Here is a 17,699-nt window from a genome sequence, read left to right on the forward strand (position 1 = left end):
CATCTTCTACGGAGTAACGGCAATTTGGTTGTTATATTTTCTGTTATATATCTGTGCAACAACACGTTTTGAGACCATTTTAAATTCCTGTGACATTACAAGTTCACCAATTTTCCGTCCACGGTGCTTTTTAAACACATCTTGGAACATCTCTGTCGATTCTGACTGACGGTTCAGCCGACCAATGAGAAAAGTGAGGCGGGGCTTAGCTTCCAGTCTGGAGGCTGGGTGTGTGTCGCCTGACCGGATAATGAAAGAAGTTAACAGTCCAAGTGGCGAGATTACTCCGTGTTTTAGTCTGCAAATTGTTTTGTTGCATCCCAGGCGTGTCAACATTTATTATCTTATCCTTTGACGGGGGTGGTAAAATACATCATAGATGTTTGTCTAACCGCGCAATTCCATATAGAACTTTGGATAAGCGACCCGTTGGCCTTCTTTTTGACAGTCAAGACAAGTAGTTGGAGCCCGCTGAGCGGACCGGGGTGGCATCATGGGAAATCGGGGGATGGAAGACCTCATTCCCCTCATCAACAAGCTTCAGGACGCTTTCAGCTCCATCGGCCAGAGTTGCAACTTGGAGCTGCCTCAAATAGCGGTCGTCGGCGGGCAGAGCGCAGGGAAGAGCTCGGTTCTGGAGAATTTCGTTGGCAGGTTGGACTGTTTGTGGAAACTATTAAGTGTGGATGTGTCAGTGACACTTATGATTTTTGCTTCATCTCTCGTTTGCTACTTATGTAAAAGCCGCCAACTAGGCGCACTCATGGTGTTTTTTTTTCTTGCTTTTAGTAAGATGAGTTATTCACCATCAACATTTGCGCTTTTTACGCACGCATTTTGTGTACGTCTTGAAGACAAACACCCATGGTGTCATTCGCTTGAACAAATACGCCTACAAATAACACACGAGAATTTATTTGTCTGCTCTCAGCTTCAGTTATTCTGTCAAACATTAACAAAGTCACAGTTCCTTAAGAACACTACCCTAAGGTTGTAAATACAGCCTTTATCGACCATGCATAAGTCAGGTCAATGTCTGACTTTAAAAAAATGTATTTACAGCGTGCATTATCATGTGCCTCATTGTGGTTATGTTTTTTCTTCAGAAACCCATTGTGACCCAGAAATTTTACATACGTACATAAGAAATTGGATGAATAACTGTTTTGGAGTTCCACGAAACAAAATAATTTGGTGTGCCTGATCTGGCCTACGGGGTTGAACTTGATACTTGTGGCCTTGGACTGTTTCCTGGCTCAATGGATTATGAGCATAAAAAGGGAAAACCGGTTGGACTCTTTCAGGATGGCAGCTGAAAGAGTTGAATTTGTGTGCTTTTCCAGTGAGACTGACAGAATCTTAATGAGGTCCCCCTGCGGACAAATAACAAAAAAAAACCAAATGTCAGTACATCACTGGTCATTCCGGCACAGATTTTTTTTTTTTACAAGGAGTTACTGTTCATGCAAGGTCAGAAAAGGAACATCTGACGTGTCTCCGTTTCAGGATGTTGTCACTGCTGAGATGGGGGAATGTGTCTTATGCGGCCATGCCTTCCTTTCCCCTTTTGTCTGTGGGTTCCAAGCAGTTCCTGGGGGGAGACAGTAGGACCATTGATGCGCTGATGTGTGGGGTCATCAGTGATATCACCAGCTGCATTGGCATGTGTACATGACACACTCTCTAGAAGACTCTTACAAAAGATGCATGAGCTATTTTCATGTTTTAAAGTCTCAGACACTTCCAGTTCACTAGTCTTGTAGTTACAACTTCATTTATATCTTGCAGTCCCAGAATCCACTTTGGTGCTTTATTTCGCAAGTTGATAGGAAGTCCTAAGGAAGGAGGATGGGATTGTTGTGTAACTTCCTGAATGCTCCGTCAGCACTGACGAACAAGCATAGTGGCTGTGAGGGGTTGTCAGTGTGTATGTCTGTGTGTGTGTGTGTGTGTGTGTGTGTGTGTGTGTGTGTGTGTGTGTGTGTGTGTGTGTGTGTCCTGTTAACTTGCCAATAAGATGCTGCAGTGTGTGACAGGCTTGATGAATGTACTGTATTTAATTTCTTATTGTATATTTTACAAATGTAGGCAGCAATAGCTCGTCTGTATGGAATCGACCAATTGATGATAAATGTCAAATGGCAACTGTGGAGGAATAGTAGCCAGCTTCCTGTCGAGGTCCCGCACTCTTGCTCAGCTCCAGTCACTTAGACATCTGTCCTTGCATTCTTGGATGTGTGATTTGGTTCACAATGTGGTGTGCAACACAAAGGCAGAAGTGTGTGAGTAAGAAGTCGAAATGCACAATTGACAATTTTGAAATATTTAATCCATCCGTGTACACAAATGTGGTGAGTCACGTCGCTTTTTTTTTTTTTTTTTTAGCATCGAAACATCTGAAGAGAAAATGTCCAAATAATTTATTTATGCATATGGCGCTCAAAAATAAAAACTATGACAGCTCTGGATTGACAACGTAAACCTAATACGGTTTTACTCCCAATGAAATGAGAAGTCATATTTTCTCATGAAACACCAAATATAACAACTTAAACAACTCCTAATGATGTCAATTAGAAACTATTACATTATATGTGGCGTTATTGCATTACTAACATTGCAAGTATTTCACTGAGTGCATCGAATCAGTGTGGCTCTTATAACGACAGACATGTCATTGCCTTGAGTGATGTGGCATCACTGACCTGGAAATAATCACTATTCAATTGAACAGGAGTTTCCATTCTGATGAATGCATACTGTATGCACACAAAGGGAAGTTTGAAAGATGTCTTGTCTTAGGTAGGGGCCTGTGTTGGTGGGAGCATTTGCACTGACACCAGTGTGACCAGATCAAATTCTTACCCACTGCCACTGAACTGCAGGCTTTTTTGCAACCAATTAAACCCTCCCACTGGATCACATCTTTTTCTGTTCTCAGCCGGTCAGTCTGCATCGTTGGCAATTGGCGCAATTCAAAATGGAATAACTATTGATTTCGCAAGGGTTTATCTATTTGTATGTCTGTCTGCCTGCCTCTATCTACCTTTATGTAGCTAACCTTTACCAGATACTGTTTGGTTTTGTGTTTGCTAAACATCACTTGTGTCTCCCCCCTGCAGAGACTTCTTGCCCAGAGGGTCTGGTATCGTCACTCGTCGTCCTCTTATTCTGCAACTTGTTAACAACAAAGCAGGCAAGTGGAATATGTACTACATCGTAGGTATAAACGCATGTACTGTATTCAAATCTTCTTATTGTAGGGACTAATAAATCTTCTTCATTAAAACAGTATTATCCTCCACTCTGATAGAAGATGTCTCAATAAGTGCCTCACTCAAAACAAACATATCCACTTTTCTCCTCTTGAAAATAACAGGTGGTAATCCAAAATTCATACTCCAAATAATTTGAATCTGTAAACACTAGATGTCGCTATTGCTCAGTTTAGGAGTTGAATTGACAAGTCAATGGGTGTTAAACTCAATTGCACAGTGGTCCGAAACTCAAACTGAAGGTCACGGGCTGATCAGGGTAAACATTTACTAAGCAAACAGATTTTTTTTTTTGTGGGGGGGGGGGGGGCATGAATATGTATTAAAACAGATTATATAATGATATTCCAAAAAATAGGTTAACTTTAACTGCCCATCCATCCGTTCTCTGTATCGCTTATCCTCCCTTGATATGTGCGGGAGCCTATCCCAGTTGACTTTGGACGAGAGATGACTGACTGGCAGCTAGTCAGCTAAGATAAGTTACGTTTGAAAAGAAAAGTGTCATAGAAAGAAGAATTTCGAAGAAGACAATTTAAAACTTGGATGGGAAAATGGCCGTCTGATACAACGGAATAGAAACACCAACACTGAGTTAATGTGGCCGTCAAAGGTACTTAACGTCCAGAAGCGGTGCTCCCAAATGGTCTTGGTCTATTTTCTGCATCATCACATTTTTATATTATCTCTTTGCAGAGTATGCAGAGTTTCTGCACTGCAAGGGGCGTAAATTTGTGGACTTTGATGAAGTCCGTCAGGAGATTGAAGCGGAAACGGACCGGCTCACCGGATCCAACAAAGGCATTTCACCCATTCCAATCAACCTTCGAGTCTACTCCCCTCACGGTGAGGAAGAGATGCACTAACAATCAAACACAAACGTTGATGTGCCATCTCGCTTCAAGTTTCTTTTCTCCTCTGTACCGATAAGTATTAAACCTGACCCTGATCGACCTGCCGGGAATGACCAAAGTGGCTGTTGGAGACCAGCCTGTAGACATCGAACACCAGATCAGAGACATGCTCCTCCAATTCATCACCAAGGAGAGCTGCCTCATTCTGGCCGTAACTCCCGCAAATATGGACCTGGCTAACTCTGATGCCCTCAAGATTGCCAAGGAGGTCGATCCTCAAGGTACGGCGTTTGTTGTCGTTTGATTTCGTAACGTTTGCGATCTTAGCAAGCTTTTCTCTTCAATGTGACTTTCTTGCTTCCTGAAAAAATACATTTTTATTAATAGTATGAATTAGCATGAGCCATCTTACTTTATATCATGTTATTGACAATTTTATAAACTTGATGTGTACATCTTTTGAGTTAATATATAAAATTAGGGTTACACAAAGTGGTGTCTTTGTTGAAATCGAGAAAAAATATTGGGGTGCCATTTTTGGCTGACACATTTTGTCTTCAGGTCTGCGGACTATAGGAGTGATTACCAAGTTGGACTTGATGGATGAGGGGACTGATGCTCGAGACATTCTGGAAAACAAACTCCTTCCTCTCCGCAGGGGTGAGACCACACACACACACACACCTACACGCTCAACAAATACCCCGCATCAGTACCACTTAAGATCAAGTTAAACACTGGTTTGATATCACAACAGTAGAATGTTCTGTCTTTCTTCTCGACAGGTTACATTGGGGTGGTGAACCGGAGTCAGAAGGACATTGATGGGAAGAAAGATATTCGCGCCGCTTTGGCGGCTGAGCGCAAGTTCTTCTTGTCCCATCCTGCATACAGACATTTTGCAGAGCGTATGGGGACACCCCACCTGCAGAAGACACTAAATCAGGTTTAGAAACAAAAACAAACAAACACCTTCTCCACCCAAAAAAAAAAATCTGCAAATATACAGACAAAGCCAAAATTCCTGAGAGGGTCCAATGTACTGCTCATTTATATTGGCTCCAAATATTTCGTAACACAAGTGTTCGTGTCAAACCCGGGGCCTGCGGGTCAAGTCATTTCTTGTGGCGAGAGCCTAAAAGGCCTGACTGTCTTACTACATTTTCCACAACACTTGACAATTATGTTACTGGCAAAGTGACAGCATGCAAATGGAATGCACTTTCAAGAAAGATGACATTCTTGTCAAGTGTGTTTGACTTTAGAAAGCCATTTTAGTGCATTTACATTCAACTAGTTAAAAAATAAATACAGAAATTGTCATGTTAGTTGATTCAGTATTGAAGTTCAATAAAAATTTGTTTGTTTTTTTTTTATATAAATTTTTCTTTTCCTCCAGCAACTTACCAACCACATCCGTGAAACCCTGCCTGGGCTACGCAGTAAGCTGCAAAGCCAGCTGCTCTCCCTGGAAAAAGAGGTGGAAGAATATAAAAACTTTCGTCCTGATGATCCTGCACGCAAAACCAAAGCTTTGCTTCAGTCAGTACACACACATAGTACACACTCACACATGCACATAAATACTAATAGATTTGAAAACTACTACAGGATGGTGCAGCAGTTTGGCGTGGACTTTGAGAAGTGCATTGAAGGCTCAGGGGATCAGGTGGACACTTCCAACCTATCTGGAGGAGCAAAGATCAACCGCATTTTTCACGAGCGTTTTCCTTTTGAGCTAGTGAAGGTGACTGTTGTTATAGTAACGTAATATCCGATGATGACTGATAATGACTAGTCATTGTTAACAGGCCTTTTTCTTCATTGTGTCTTAGATGGAGTTTGACGAGAAGGAGCTGCGGAAAGAAATTAGTTACGCTATCAAAAACATCCACGGAGTCAGGCAAGTTGGAACATCCTGCGTATCAACACTCGGCCTACCTCTGTTAGCTTGTGTCTGAGCTCTCTCCCTTGTTTGTCAGTCTTATAACATCCACCCACCCATCCAACCAACAAATTCATCATTTTCCTAATCATTCTGCTGTGATTTTGTTTTACTTTGATCTGTTTTTGACCTCTTGTCTTATTTTCTGGTTAAGTGCCCCCCTCCCTCATGTGCACCTCCTGTCTTCCTGCTCCATGTCTGTCCCATTTGTATGTGCTTCAGGACAGGCCTGTTCACCCCAGACTTGGCGTTTGAGGCCATAGTGAAAAAGCAGATCATTAAGCTGAAAGAACCGTGTCTGAAATGCATCGACATGGTCATCCAGGAGCTCATCAACACAGTCAGGCAGTGCACTAATAAGGTATCACTGCATGGTCTCTGCCATGCTTGTACACCAGAGAGTGTGGTCGACTGCCGTGCAGACAAGAATATTTTTTTGGGCCCCAGATTTGACATTATTTTTACACTGCATTTTCACATTAGCGTTAATGGGGACATATTATGGAAATGCGGCTTTTTAATTTCTTGCAAATGATTGGGTTGGTCCTGCTGACCCATCCGGTATGAAATTAAACAACCAAGTAATTTTTTTTTCTGCAAAATATTTGAAAACTTGAAATTGTTTTTCTGTGAGACATTTTTGCCTTGAACTGTATGAAGCTTCCTCCATGACTAAAAAAAAAAACACCTTTTTTTTTTTCTCTTCAATACTCTGGACTCTGCTTTCACCATTTTGCAGTTTCAACCTGGTCATTGTGTTACTAAAGCTCTACTTATCATTGCTTTTACAGTATTCACCACTATTTTCTAAATTGTGGGGGAAACAAAATCATATAATATGTCTCCCTTAAAACGCTAAAGTTTCTTTGCTTTTGCACATTAAAGTCCGAGCTGCACTGGGTTCACCGCAGTGATGTCGCTGAGAAGCTGTGTGGTCAGAAACAGGTCGTCTATACGTGTTCCTGTGCCGGTTCGTAACTAAACAAGCTGCAGGGTTTTTTTTTTTTCCCGTTTCAATTACAATTTTTTTTTTACTTGAACTAGATTTACTTTGTGCTCTAATAGTAAACCGAAGCGCCATCACTATGCTTTGTGCAAACTTGGTCTGACAGATCAAGAAAGAGTCCAGTCGAGTTGTATTCGTTTAAGAGTACAGTATATAGACATATGTAGTACAGTATATGGACACATTTTTTTTTTTTGTATGGAGCAGGCTCATAAGGGAGTAGCATGGTGGTCCACATATACAGTATCTTAAAAAGAAATATCTCTTGTGGGTTACAGTGTTGCCATCTGTGAGCCTCCATTTCTAGTTTTTGTGTCTGTCTTGTTGGTAATTAGAATCATTTGTCACTTGTCTCTGTTTATTGTTTCTTTCTCGGTGTCAGTTTCGTTTGTGGTTTCGTGGCAGGTAGTGCTTTTTCCACGTTTCCTGTCGCATGTTACGGTTGTGCTATGTAAGGGGAAATTAAAGTCGGTATGCAATTTAGTTTATTTAAAAAAAATACAACTTTTGGCACAGATGAAGACTTAAGATCCGGTGGTGTCGACTTCTTTGATTAATTCAATAAACATTGACTGAAGGTGTGCCTTCCGAAATTATTTTTCTTATGCAAACCTGCAGCTTGTTTGATTGGCCAGAACATGAATCAGAGCTAACTCAAATGTTCCCTTTTTCTCCCCCTTTTTGTCATAGTCTCCCTCAATGCCATTGCACTTTTCTTTCCTTTCTCTGCCACCCTTCTCTACCACCTTTTGTACACAACGCTACATGACTCGCATCTTCCATTAATTGTCCCACTCCCATGATGCATCACCACAGGACAGGCCTGTTCACTCCCGACATGGCGTTTGAAGCTATAGTGAAAAAGCAGATCATTAAGCTGAAAGACCCCTGTCTGAAATGCGTTGACCTCGTCGTCACCGAGCTTGTCACCCTGATCAGGAAGTGCACCGAAAAGGTAAACGGGAGATGCACGGACAGGTGGTAGAAGACAATCAGGGATAGAACAATGCACAGCAAAAAAAAAGAACTAATGAAGGTTGCACCCATCTCATCCTCTGATTCCCTCTTTAAATTTAAGAGCCCCTCTAATCGTGGACCTTGACCAGCCCTCTTCACTCCATCAGCTCTAAGAGCAATAATTTTAACCACCCCTGATGAAACCAATTTCCCATGACCCACTATCACAACTTGGAAAATGGATTCTGTCTTGTCAGCTGAGTTATTTTGATCTGAAGTAGGCTGTACTCCCTTCTTTCTAAAGCGTTTTCTCATCCTCACCACAACTCTTTATACTCATCTTCTCAAGTATACCTCACTGATTTTTCTGGCACAGTTTGTGATTATGCTGCATCTCACTGATTTTCAGGCACAGTTTGAGATTACGCTGCTCTAAGACAGTGGGACCTCGAAGGTCGAACACAATCCAGTCCTGGTTCATTTGTTAAAAAAGAAAATGCCACAATTCCCCTTCATATTTGCTGTCAATGGCAAATGTTGTTTTGACAGCTAACCAAGGTCAAACTTGGAGGTGCCACTCGTCACTTTGCATGTCCTACTTTTCCTTCATGTATTTGTTAATACTGGGCACACTGCACCGTTATGTACTTTGTGTCATTGCCGTACCCGCAGCAGTGTTTGTTTTTGCCGTCTGTAGCTTGGATCGTATCCTCGCCTTAGAGAAGAGACTGAGCGAATTGTCACCACTTACGTCAGAGAGAGGGACAGCAAGACTAAAGACCAGGTGTGTGTGTGTGTGTGTGTGTGTGTGTGTGTGTGTGTGTTGCATCTTTTTTTGTAGTTAAATGGTCTTGAGCAAATGTTTGGCCCATCAGGTGCTCCTGTTAATTGACATCGAACTGTCCTACATCAACACTAATCACGAGGACTTCATTGGATTCGCCAAGTGAGATATTTCTGGTTCAATAGAATTATTTGAATTGCTTTTTTTTTTTCTGCACAAAGACAGATGGCCAGTTAAACCCCAACAAAGATCTTTATTTTCCTTCTGAGAAAACAAACATTTGTAATTCCCCACATTATAAAAATGCATCTTACTGTGTACACGCGAGCCCATTTGTTAAAAACTCCTGATCTTGCAGTGCACAGCAGAGGACGGCTGCAAATGCAACCAAAAAGAGAGTCATGCCTAACCAGGTAATTGCTTCAAATCGTCTATCTGGTTGTTTTAGTGTCTTGGTCAGTGTGTGGTTAACCGTCTTTTGTTGATTCCCATTAACACACGTCTCTGTCCTTGTGGGCTATTTTTTTTTTTTTTAATTCTCCCGTGTTGTTCCTACATTTCATGATCCAGGGAGGGATTCTTGTAAGTATCTTACCATCTTTCTCCATTTCTTGTTCCCTTTGTCCTTGGTGGGTGGGTGTTTCAAGCATTCTGTTTGTGGAACTTTGTGACAGCGGGATGAGAGAAAGAGATCATTCATGAATGACTCTTGAGAAATGGGCCTCTTGTCATTAAATCTCATTCGTTTAGGAGGTCAATACTCTGAGAAAGTTTCCTGACTTGATCCCACTCACACAAGTGCACAAATATAAATATTCAGAAAAATTGGTTGCAAGTCACTTTCCAGTTTTATAGTTTAACATGTGCTGGGGTAGTACAAATGTCCATTTTACTTCACGCATCTGTTCACTTGTTTCCAAGTCTACCAGAGAGAGAGAGATGTAGGCGTTTATTTGTTTTGTTTGTTTGATTTGTTTGTAAGGGCTTAATGTGCATGTTTGTTTTTCAGAATTCCTTAGGATTGTTTTCTATAGTTTGGGTGTTTTCTTTTTTTAATGCTTGTGTATACGTACTGCATTAGTAAAGTGTTGGTGTCTCACCCACAGGTTATCCGTCGAGGCTGGTTGACAATCAACATTAGCATCATGAAGGGAGGCTCCAAGGACTACTGGTTCGTCCTCACTGCGGAGTCTCTTTCTTGGTACAAAGATGAGGAGGTAAGGAAAGGACTTACAGCTTCTTACCTCCAGCTTGTGCACATTTTTGAAACGCTCAATTGTAAATGAAGCACAGTAAAGTGGATGGTCGCATGTTGTGTAATTTATCAGGAGAAGGAGAAGAAGTACATGTTGCCTCTTGACAACCTGAAACTAAGAGATGTGGAGAAAGGATTCATGTCCAGCAAACATGTCTTTGCCATATTTAACACTGAGCAGAGGTGAGCGTACTGCTGCCATCAACTGCTCCTTTAGACCTTTTGAACATTTACACTATCCCTGCCACAGGAACGTGTACAAAGACCTGCGGCAGATCGAGCTGGCGTGTGACACTCAGGAGGATGTAGACAGCTGGAAAGCCTCGTTCCTCAGAGCCGGTGTTTACCCTGAGAAAGACCAGGTATTAACCTTTTCAACATATAATACTTTAGACTTGTTGGACCAGATTGTGGTGATGACGAAAGCAGATTTGGGTTTACACTTACATAACATTAGCTTTTCAGGATCGCTAGTCAATCGGCCCTTTTTTGAATACCATCTGGGACCAAGTACTTATTAGTTTTATAAACTCCCAGCCCCAATATATATGTATAGCTGTAGGATATGCCAGCATTTCCCAAAGTGGAGCCCATTGTCATTCTTCACTGTCTCTCTCCAGGCCGAAAACGAAGAGGCCATGATTCCAGGCGACACCGTATCTATGGACCCACAGTTGGAGCGGCAGGTGGAGACCATCCGCAACCTGGTGGACTCGTATATCAGCATTGTCAACAAGTCCATCAGAGACCTCATGCCCAAGACCATTATGCATCTCATGATTAACAGTGTAGGTTTCCTATGTTTTATTGGCGCATGTGGAGCATTTCAGGGTTAACGCAGGATGGATTTGATCTCCAGGCAAAGGACTTCATCCATTCTGAGCTGCTGGCCTACCTGTACTCAGCTGGGGACCAGAGCAGCCTGATGGAAGAGTCTGCTGAGCAGGCTCAGAGGAGAGATGAGATGCTTCGAATGTATCATGCGCTGAAGGAATCTCTGGTCATTATTGGTGACATCAGTACCACCACTGTTTCAACCCCTGTGCCTCCACCGGTAGACGACACCTGGATCAAAGAGCCTAGGTAACGCGTGGGAATAGAATAAAATGCGATAATAATTCATAGATTATTTTGATATCATCATTTTTTTAAAAATGTATATCGTGAATTGATCAGTTTAGTGTCCTACACTGTTTGAGATGTGTTGGTCTATCTTAGTCCCCCTGCAGGAACCCGCCCTGCTGCTGCAACAGCGCCCCCTCCAAATCGACCCCCAGCAGTCAGGGGACCCGCGCCCGGTCCAGCCCCACCGCTGAACCCTTCACCGGCATTCGGCGCTCCACCAGTACCAACTCGACCTGGCCCACCACCTGCCCAGTCTGCTTTTGATTCAAGCGTTCCACTCATTCCATCCAGACCGGCACGCGTGCCTCCTGCCCTGCCACCAGGCATCCCAAGGTAAACGACAACAGTTGATGCATTTCGACCAACAATTGGTGAGTGACAGTGTGTGGCGTCATACCGCAATAAGACACAACTGCCAGGTCATTGGCAATTTCTTGCTATGGTGTACGTATGTGATGGGAAAGTCGATGGTGGCGGTGCTTGTGGTGCTTTGGGAATCACGGTGCATGACTAGCTGATGACATTTTTCCTTGCATGTTTCTCTCTCTCTCCCCCATTCTACTCCACCTGTGTCTTCCTGCAGCAGAAGGCCCCCGGCTGCTCCCAGACCCACCATCATACGTCCTTCAGAACCCTCCCTGCTTGACTAGAAGCGCACAAACACTATGCAAACATTACATGTAGTTTACACTTTTATATATCCACTTAGTTTCTTATCTGCAGTTTAAAGATGTTTGTTATGACATTTTGACCGGTTATCATTGATGACTTTTGACATTATGTAAAGGGATCATTCTTATGCGTCTTGTGGTTTAAGAACCATCACATTTTTGGTATATTGTTTCATGTTAAATTCATTTTGTAATGGCAGATATTTTATTTTCAAGAAAATTATGAAGAAATTTCTACATGCTAATGCAGTGGCAAAAATCTTGCACACTAAGCACCTCATGACATGAGTTGCACTTTTTGATGAGTCATTTTTCCATGTGTGGTAAAACTACAAAATTACATTTTAGGTCATCCCAAAATCAACCATTTTTAATAATTGTCCCATCGTATATTTTGCTAAATTACTTCCATAACGTAATTCATCAGTATGATATGAGTTTCATCGTTTTTATTATATTCAGTCTCCTAGCAGTGCATGATAAATTTTAATCCTGCCTTGACTTTGTGTATCACGATAATCACGTAAAAAGCCATAAATATCATTATCTGACTTGAAGTGCCTGCTTTTCAGAACGTTTATTAAAGGATGCCCTTCATTTTTAAAGATGAGGATATGCTGTGCTATTGCTTCACTTTTCAGCCCTACCTTTCCTGAGTGTATTACCATTTCTCTTTGCATGCAGTTTGATGGATAGCATGCACACTAATGTATTGTATGCTATATTTACACAGGTAAGCTCAGGTCACATCTGATTTTCATTCGAGTCAAGGGAAAATATTTGTGCTGCTAAAATGTGACATTTGTTTGGGGTGGAATGTGTTGCTATGGTAAGTATAGTTGCTAGGAGCAAAAGAATAAAGACAGTGCAGGATGAGGCTATTCATAGAGCTGGAATGACAAAAGGTTATGCAATTTGAATTATTAAGTATTGTATTTGATTCTCGATTGTGTCTGTTACTTGGCACTTGATTTAAAAAAAAAATATATATATCTACCTCTTTGCACAGGCGTCCTCCTCCACACTCTCGTAGCAACCAAAGGTGATGGTTGCTTGATCACAGCGCAACCTGGATCAGGAACCTCGGGTGGATGGCTCATGGCACATCTAGAATTAGTTTGAAGTGAGGATGACCACTAAAATAAATCTGTTATTTCAAGTTGATGAGGTGTCATTTGTAGGACACTGTGGATGTGGCGCACATCTCAGCAAAAACGTATGCCCATGTGCATCTCAAATTAGATGTTTGTTGCTTTCAGGAGTGATTAATAATTCAATAAGTTAGACTCCTAATTTATATGTTCATTAAACACAGGAAATTCTCAGAATAATTCCTAATTTCCATTGAAAATAATTTTTATTATGTAATTTCTCGAGATGAATTGTCTCATCAAAATCTGAAAAAAGAAAATATGTGACTGTTTGAGGTGTATCAATATTTTTTACTTTTTCCAAATAAAACATTTTAGTCTTCCACAAATCTTATTGCCCTTTGTACTGTGTATATTGTATATTAAAAAAAAAATACAAATCTCTCATTAAATGCATACAAAGAGGAAATTCAGACATGACTGCAGATGGCATTAAATGTTGGTACACCTAAGTGACTTTCATACAGTTTGTGTGGATTCAGCTGGGATAGCATCCTGTGACCCTGAACAGGATCAGCGGTGTTGAAAATAGATGAAAACATATCGTATCTTTGTGCTTGTCAAAACAACTTTTTGTATTTTTCTTTTGTAGTTGTGATTTTATTGTTCAACTCAATATTTGCGACATCTGTCATATCAACAACACAAAATTTATACAAACATTAAAATCGATGCAAAGGCTCCCATGAAAACCTTGCTTCGAGATTTTACTGTGGCAGTACCACCCACTCGACACCTTAGAAAAAAAGAGGACAAAGCAAAGGCCTTAAGTACAAAGGCACAGTACCAGTCATTCTGTTCCTGTTTAATTTTTGGAAGTCTTATAAAAATGAGGACTTCTGGGGGGATGAGGGACAGAGCATCGCATTAAAAAAAAAGGTACAAAAAGATTCAAGGCTATTGCACAGTTATCACATCTAAACTGGAAAGGCTCCCACATCACCTTTCAGCTTTACCCGCTTCCCCCCTCCCAAAAAAAATCATATAACAATCACAGCAAATCACACAACTGTTTTACTGTGGAATATACTGCAGTGCCTTTTAAAATGTATTCTTTGCATCAATTTGTAGGAAGATTTCATATTAAAAAGGCACTAAAGGAAATAAACTAGGCCACCAATGTAGGAACTGTTCTTCACTGTTATTGCTCAGATTGGTGTGTGACAAACTTTTAAGATGCCAACAGTTGACATTCAATTAAATGTCTCCACCAATGGAATGTGAGCCTCGCCCAGGTTGTCTTGTCTCGTCGGAGTTTGTTCTACGAGCGCACCCTCCTCTTATCGTCAAACAGTTTACGCACAGTGTAGACCTGAAGGGGAGGAGGTGACAATCTTATCAACATCGCCAATCATATCGAGTCACTAAAAGTAAGAATGAATAGTAGTTTACCTGGGTGAAGGCCACGCACAGCATCACCAACACGCTGGCACATGACCAAAACGTAACCCTCCACAGATTGTCTTCCAGAAGGTTTCGGTCCCGTGCTTCAAAAGCTCGCAACACCGTTTGCATCTGCCGACTACGCTCGAGACGTTTGTGTACAGAGTCCATGTACTCCTGGGGGAGTAAAGAAGAAATTGCAAAACTAGTTTGATTTTTAATACTGCATGTTTTCCACCACACCACGGTGAGTGTTAATATTGTGGGCTCAAGGATTAAGAATTAAGCAGTTTAATTCACCTTTTTCCACCATGACATTTTATGCAACACTGCCCCCTGCTGTTGACGGATGTTGACTTGGGACTTACGAACATCTCGTGAGCAAACGAAGAAAATAACTGACTTGTGTTGTTTTGTAGGATCTCAAACAATAATATGATGTGTGCCCCCATGTCGAAGTGCTTTTGAGCAAGACACTGTTGCTCCTGATGGCACGTCATCAGTAGGTGAATAAGAAGAAGTGGGAGAAAAGGTAGAAACGCACCATTCACCATTTAGTGACTACTTGAAACTTGCAGCTTACCCTTATATCCTGCAACTTGTACTGCAACATATTTTCATCCAACTCTAAACCAGCCCACTCTTCATCGCCACCCACATCTCCACCTGGCCCCTCCATGTAAAGCTCGAAGAATACCATCTTCTCCGAGAAGTGGCTGAAGCTGTTATCAAAGCAGACTTGATAGTCTCCCTCTACTGTGGGCTCCACCCTGAAAAACAAAGAACAAATATAGGAAGTAAAGCCAGCAGCAATAAATGGGACAGTTCTAATAACAAGATTGAGGATCTAGGTGCGGTTTGAAGTGCTACTCACACATGAACTCCATCAGAGCGACGGGTCTCTGCGACCATCGGGACGTCCTCTGGACTAAGGATCACAAAATCCACATCCATTCCGGCACCTCCAATCACCTGGTAGTAAAAAAAACACCTCCACGTTTTAGTTTTCAAACAAATGTTTGAAGTAAACAATATTCAGTGTGCAAAGTCTGCCCGAGAGTCATTCGTGGCCCATCACATATTTGAAAAACAATGTCCAGATGTTATGAGAAAAGGTTCAAATGTCAAGATACAGTGAACACACTATAATTAGAAATGAAAATAGAATAATATAGAATGGCTTTTTTCTGTCATTGTGCAACATCCATCCATCCGGATATGCATACATGTATGATATTTCAAAAGAAAGAAAACGTAATTGCTCTGCTTGGCTTTGAAGGTCGCTGGAGTAGATAGTTGAAGACAAAGACACTTTTTAACTAACTATTTTTTTCGAATATTACACTGAACTGAAACTGTACATGTCATTCTTATGTTTTACACACCTAACTGTTGATTGCTCATTTAAAGCAGCACCTAGTTAAAATATGCCGAGTTAATTTCGAGGTCAGGAAGTAAAAACTGAAGGATAAAAAAAAAAAAAAGTGAAATATTTCAAGAGGAGTCATTAAATCCGTGGGTCATGCAAACTGTTACCTGATATTCGACCTCCATCGTACCATTCTGTATTGCCCGTTGGAAGAAACATTCGGATTTCCCGGCTTGCAAAAGGAACGTGAACTCGTTGCTCTCCGCTCCAAAACCGAACACCTCCCCCAAAGTCCATCCGAACACTGCAAGGAGCAGCATTTGCGTTTTGCTCACAAGGATAAGATCCATGCCGAGAATATTTGCCACAACACGGTTACAGATGGCACTCAGGCATTCCTTGATCTTCTGTTTCCGCGGAAGACTATTTCGTACTGTGATTGGGTGGATAGCGACCGTCAAGTCACGTGACATAAATGACCAATTAGAGAATGCAGCATGATCCAACTCAACCAATACACAGGTCCTTAGCTGGGATACGCCAGCGTGTTTGCCATACTGAATGTGTCATATCTGTCCAAAGTGCAAAACGTTAAAACCTCTAAAGTCTCAACCATTTAATCCAAACAAGCTGACAATCACAACTAAAACCAATGTAGAGTGCTCAATTAACCTACCATGCATGAATGTTGGAGGAAACTAGAATTTAATGGCTAATACACCATTGTGTTTGACTCATAATCCTTTAAATCTGAATATAATAGTGCCTTACTAGCCTTTGCATGTCACAGATATGACTCATATATACTTGTAATATAATGGAGAATTGTTCATTCGGTTTGGAAAGCACCAACTCTAGCAGAGATAAAAGATAATTAAATACAGGTTTTAATGTCGCTATAAACAATACATTGAGCTCCACATGTTGGAAAATAAAGTACTACATTTTGATACAGCTCATGGGTGTTATGTTATTAGATGGTGCCAGTTTATCTAATAAACAGGCTACTGAGAAAGATTTACACGTAGTCCGGTGAAGGGAAGTTTACAATCTTAAGAAATGTTCCATTCCTTTATTCCCAGAGGGTGGAAATTATTCTCTTTCTATGCTTCATTGTAAATCTCAAATTTACCATCTTTAGATCCCTAATCCAAGTCTAAAGAGCTAAATCTTTCCTTACAGTGAACCACAGACACTTCAATTTTGAGTTAAACATATGGATCTAATTTATCACAAGGGACCATGATGGTGTGAAATATGATGGGATTTTTGTAGAAAACTATTGAGACAGGCTCCCAAAAGGAGGCACAAATAGAGGCTGACCAATGGTTTTGTTTGCATTTTCCAAAAGACTGTTTTATTTTTACATTTAGGAGAAATTCTTGTACTATAACGATGACCTTAGGGACACAACACAAACATTTCACAAATCGTGTGCTTTCTCAATAACTGTGAGTTGACCGGCACTCATTCAAGCCCACCTCATCTGCACACGTCCATCTGTCCTCCCTGGGTTTTATCTACAATAAACACAATGTGTGCATATGTGTGCTGTATCCTTGGCTTCAGCATATGGAGGAAATCAGTTTTAACATGTCCCTCTCACTACAACAATAACAGATTAGGTGTAAACTCCATCACAATGGATGGCTCTACACCAGGGCTCATCAAAAAGCTGTGTAGTTCCAGTTAAACCTCTCCAGCATTTGATTTGATATTCTAAAATATATTTATGAATCATTTTCTTAGCTTCTCTATGTACAGCATTGCAATACAATTTATTCATTCATAACTGAGGGAGGCGCCCTTGAGCAAGAAAAGTTGCTGTTCTGACGTTTAAAGTATGTCATGTTTGGTGAAAAGAGGAGTCCAAGGAGTGTAGGGACAATCGAATCACAGTTTCCACCATTTGTCATCGTTAATA

General features: G+C 41.1%; 2 protein-coding genes across 8 annotated transcripts; one reads left to right on the forward strand and one right to left on the reverse strand.

Moving 5' to 3' along the window:
* Nucleotides 1-185: 185 nt before the first annotated feature.
* Nucleotides 186-13,726, forward strand: dnm2b (dynamin 2b). Of its 7 annotated transcripts, none has more exons than XM_085911657.1 (21): nt 186-654; nt 3,123-3,196; nt 3,972-4,121; nt 4,207-4,410; nt 4,691-4,789; nt 4,915-5,075; nt 5,529-5,671; nt 5,741-5,876; nt 5,965-6,032; nt 6,297-6,435; nt 8,735-8,821; nt 8,913-8,983; nt 9,180-9,234; nt 9,392-9,403; nt 9,928-10,038; nt 10,150-10,259; nt 10,327-10,438; nt 10,697-10,864; nt 10,936-11,159; nt 11,295-11,534; nt 12,882-13,726. In XM_085911657.1, the coding sequence occupies exons 1-21, from the start codon at nt 494-496 to the stop codon at nt 12,916-12,918; spliced, it is 2,562 nt and encodes an 853-aa protein (XP_085767783.1). In that variant the 5' UTR covers nt 186-493; the 3' UTR covers nt 12,919-13,726. The 7 variants fall into 7 exon arrangements, with proteins under 7 accessions (XP_085767783.1, XP_085767778.1, XP_085767779.1 ...); XM_085911652.1 differs by lacking the exon at nt 12,882-13,726 and adding an exon at nt 11,785-12,477; XM_085911653.1 differs by lacking the exon at nt 12,882-13,726 and adding an exon at nt 11,788-12,477.
* Nucleotides 13,338-16,211, reverse strand: tmed1b (transmembrane p24 trafficking protein 1b). The gene is made up of 5 exons (XM_085911660.1): nt 15,943-16,211; nt 15,281-15,378; nt 14,990-15,176; nt 14,416-14,583; nt 13,338-14,335 (listed from the first exon to the last, which is right to left on the reverse strand). The coding sequence occupies exons 1-5, from the start codon at nt 16,123-16,125 to the stop codon at nt 14,285-14,287; spliced, it is 687 nt and encodes a 228-aa protein (XP_085767786.1). The 5' UTR covers nt 16,126-16,211; the 3' UTR covers nt 13,338-14,284.
* Between the last annotated feature and the right edge of the window lie 1,488 nt (nt 16,212-17,699).

The sequence above is a fragment of the Syngnathus leptorhynchus genome, chromosome 5 (genome assembly GCF_054491065.1).
Source record: "Syngnathus leptorhynchus isolate UIUO chromosome 5, UIUO_Slep, whole genome shotgun sequence".
Classification (NCBI taxonomy): Eukaryota; Metazoa; Chordata; class Actinopteri; order Syngnathiformes; family Syngnathidae; genus Syngnathus; species Syngnathus leptorhynchus.

What these genes read in the sequence shown, in the direction of transcription:
- dnm2b (XM_085911652.1), top strand. Translation starts at nt 494, where the DNA reads ATGGGAAATCGGGGGATGGAAGACCTCATTCCCCTCATCAACAAGCTT. An exon ending in TCAGGCAGTGCACTAATAAG is followed by an intron (nt 6,436 to 8,734) that starts GTATCACTGCAT and finishes TGCCGTCTGTAG; the next exon opens with CTTGGATCGTATCCTCGCCT. An exon ending in CTTGGTACAAAGATGAGGAG is followed by an intron (nt 10,039 to 10,149) that starts GTAAGGAAAGGA and finishes GTAATTTATCAG; the next exon opens with GAGAAGGAGAAGAAGTACAT.
- tmed1b (XM_085911660.1), bottom strand. Translation starts at nt 16,125, where the DNA reads ATGGATCTTATCCTTGTGAGCAAAACGCAAATGCTGCTCCTTGCAGTG. An exon ending in CGCTCTGATGGAGTTCATGT is followed by an intron (nt 15,177 to 15,280) that starts GTGAGTAGCACT and finishes TTTGTTTTTCAG; the next exon opens with GGTGGAGCCCACAGTAGAGG. An exon ending in ACAAGTTGCAGGATATAAGG is followed by an intron (nt 14,584 to 14,989) that starts GTAAGCTGCAAG and finishes TTACTCCCCCAG; the next exon opens with GAGTACATGGACTCTGTACA.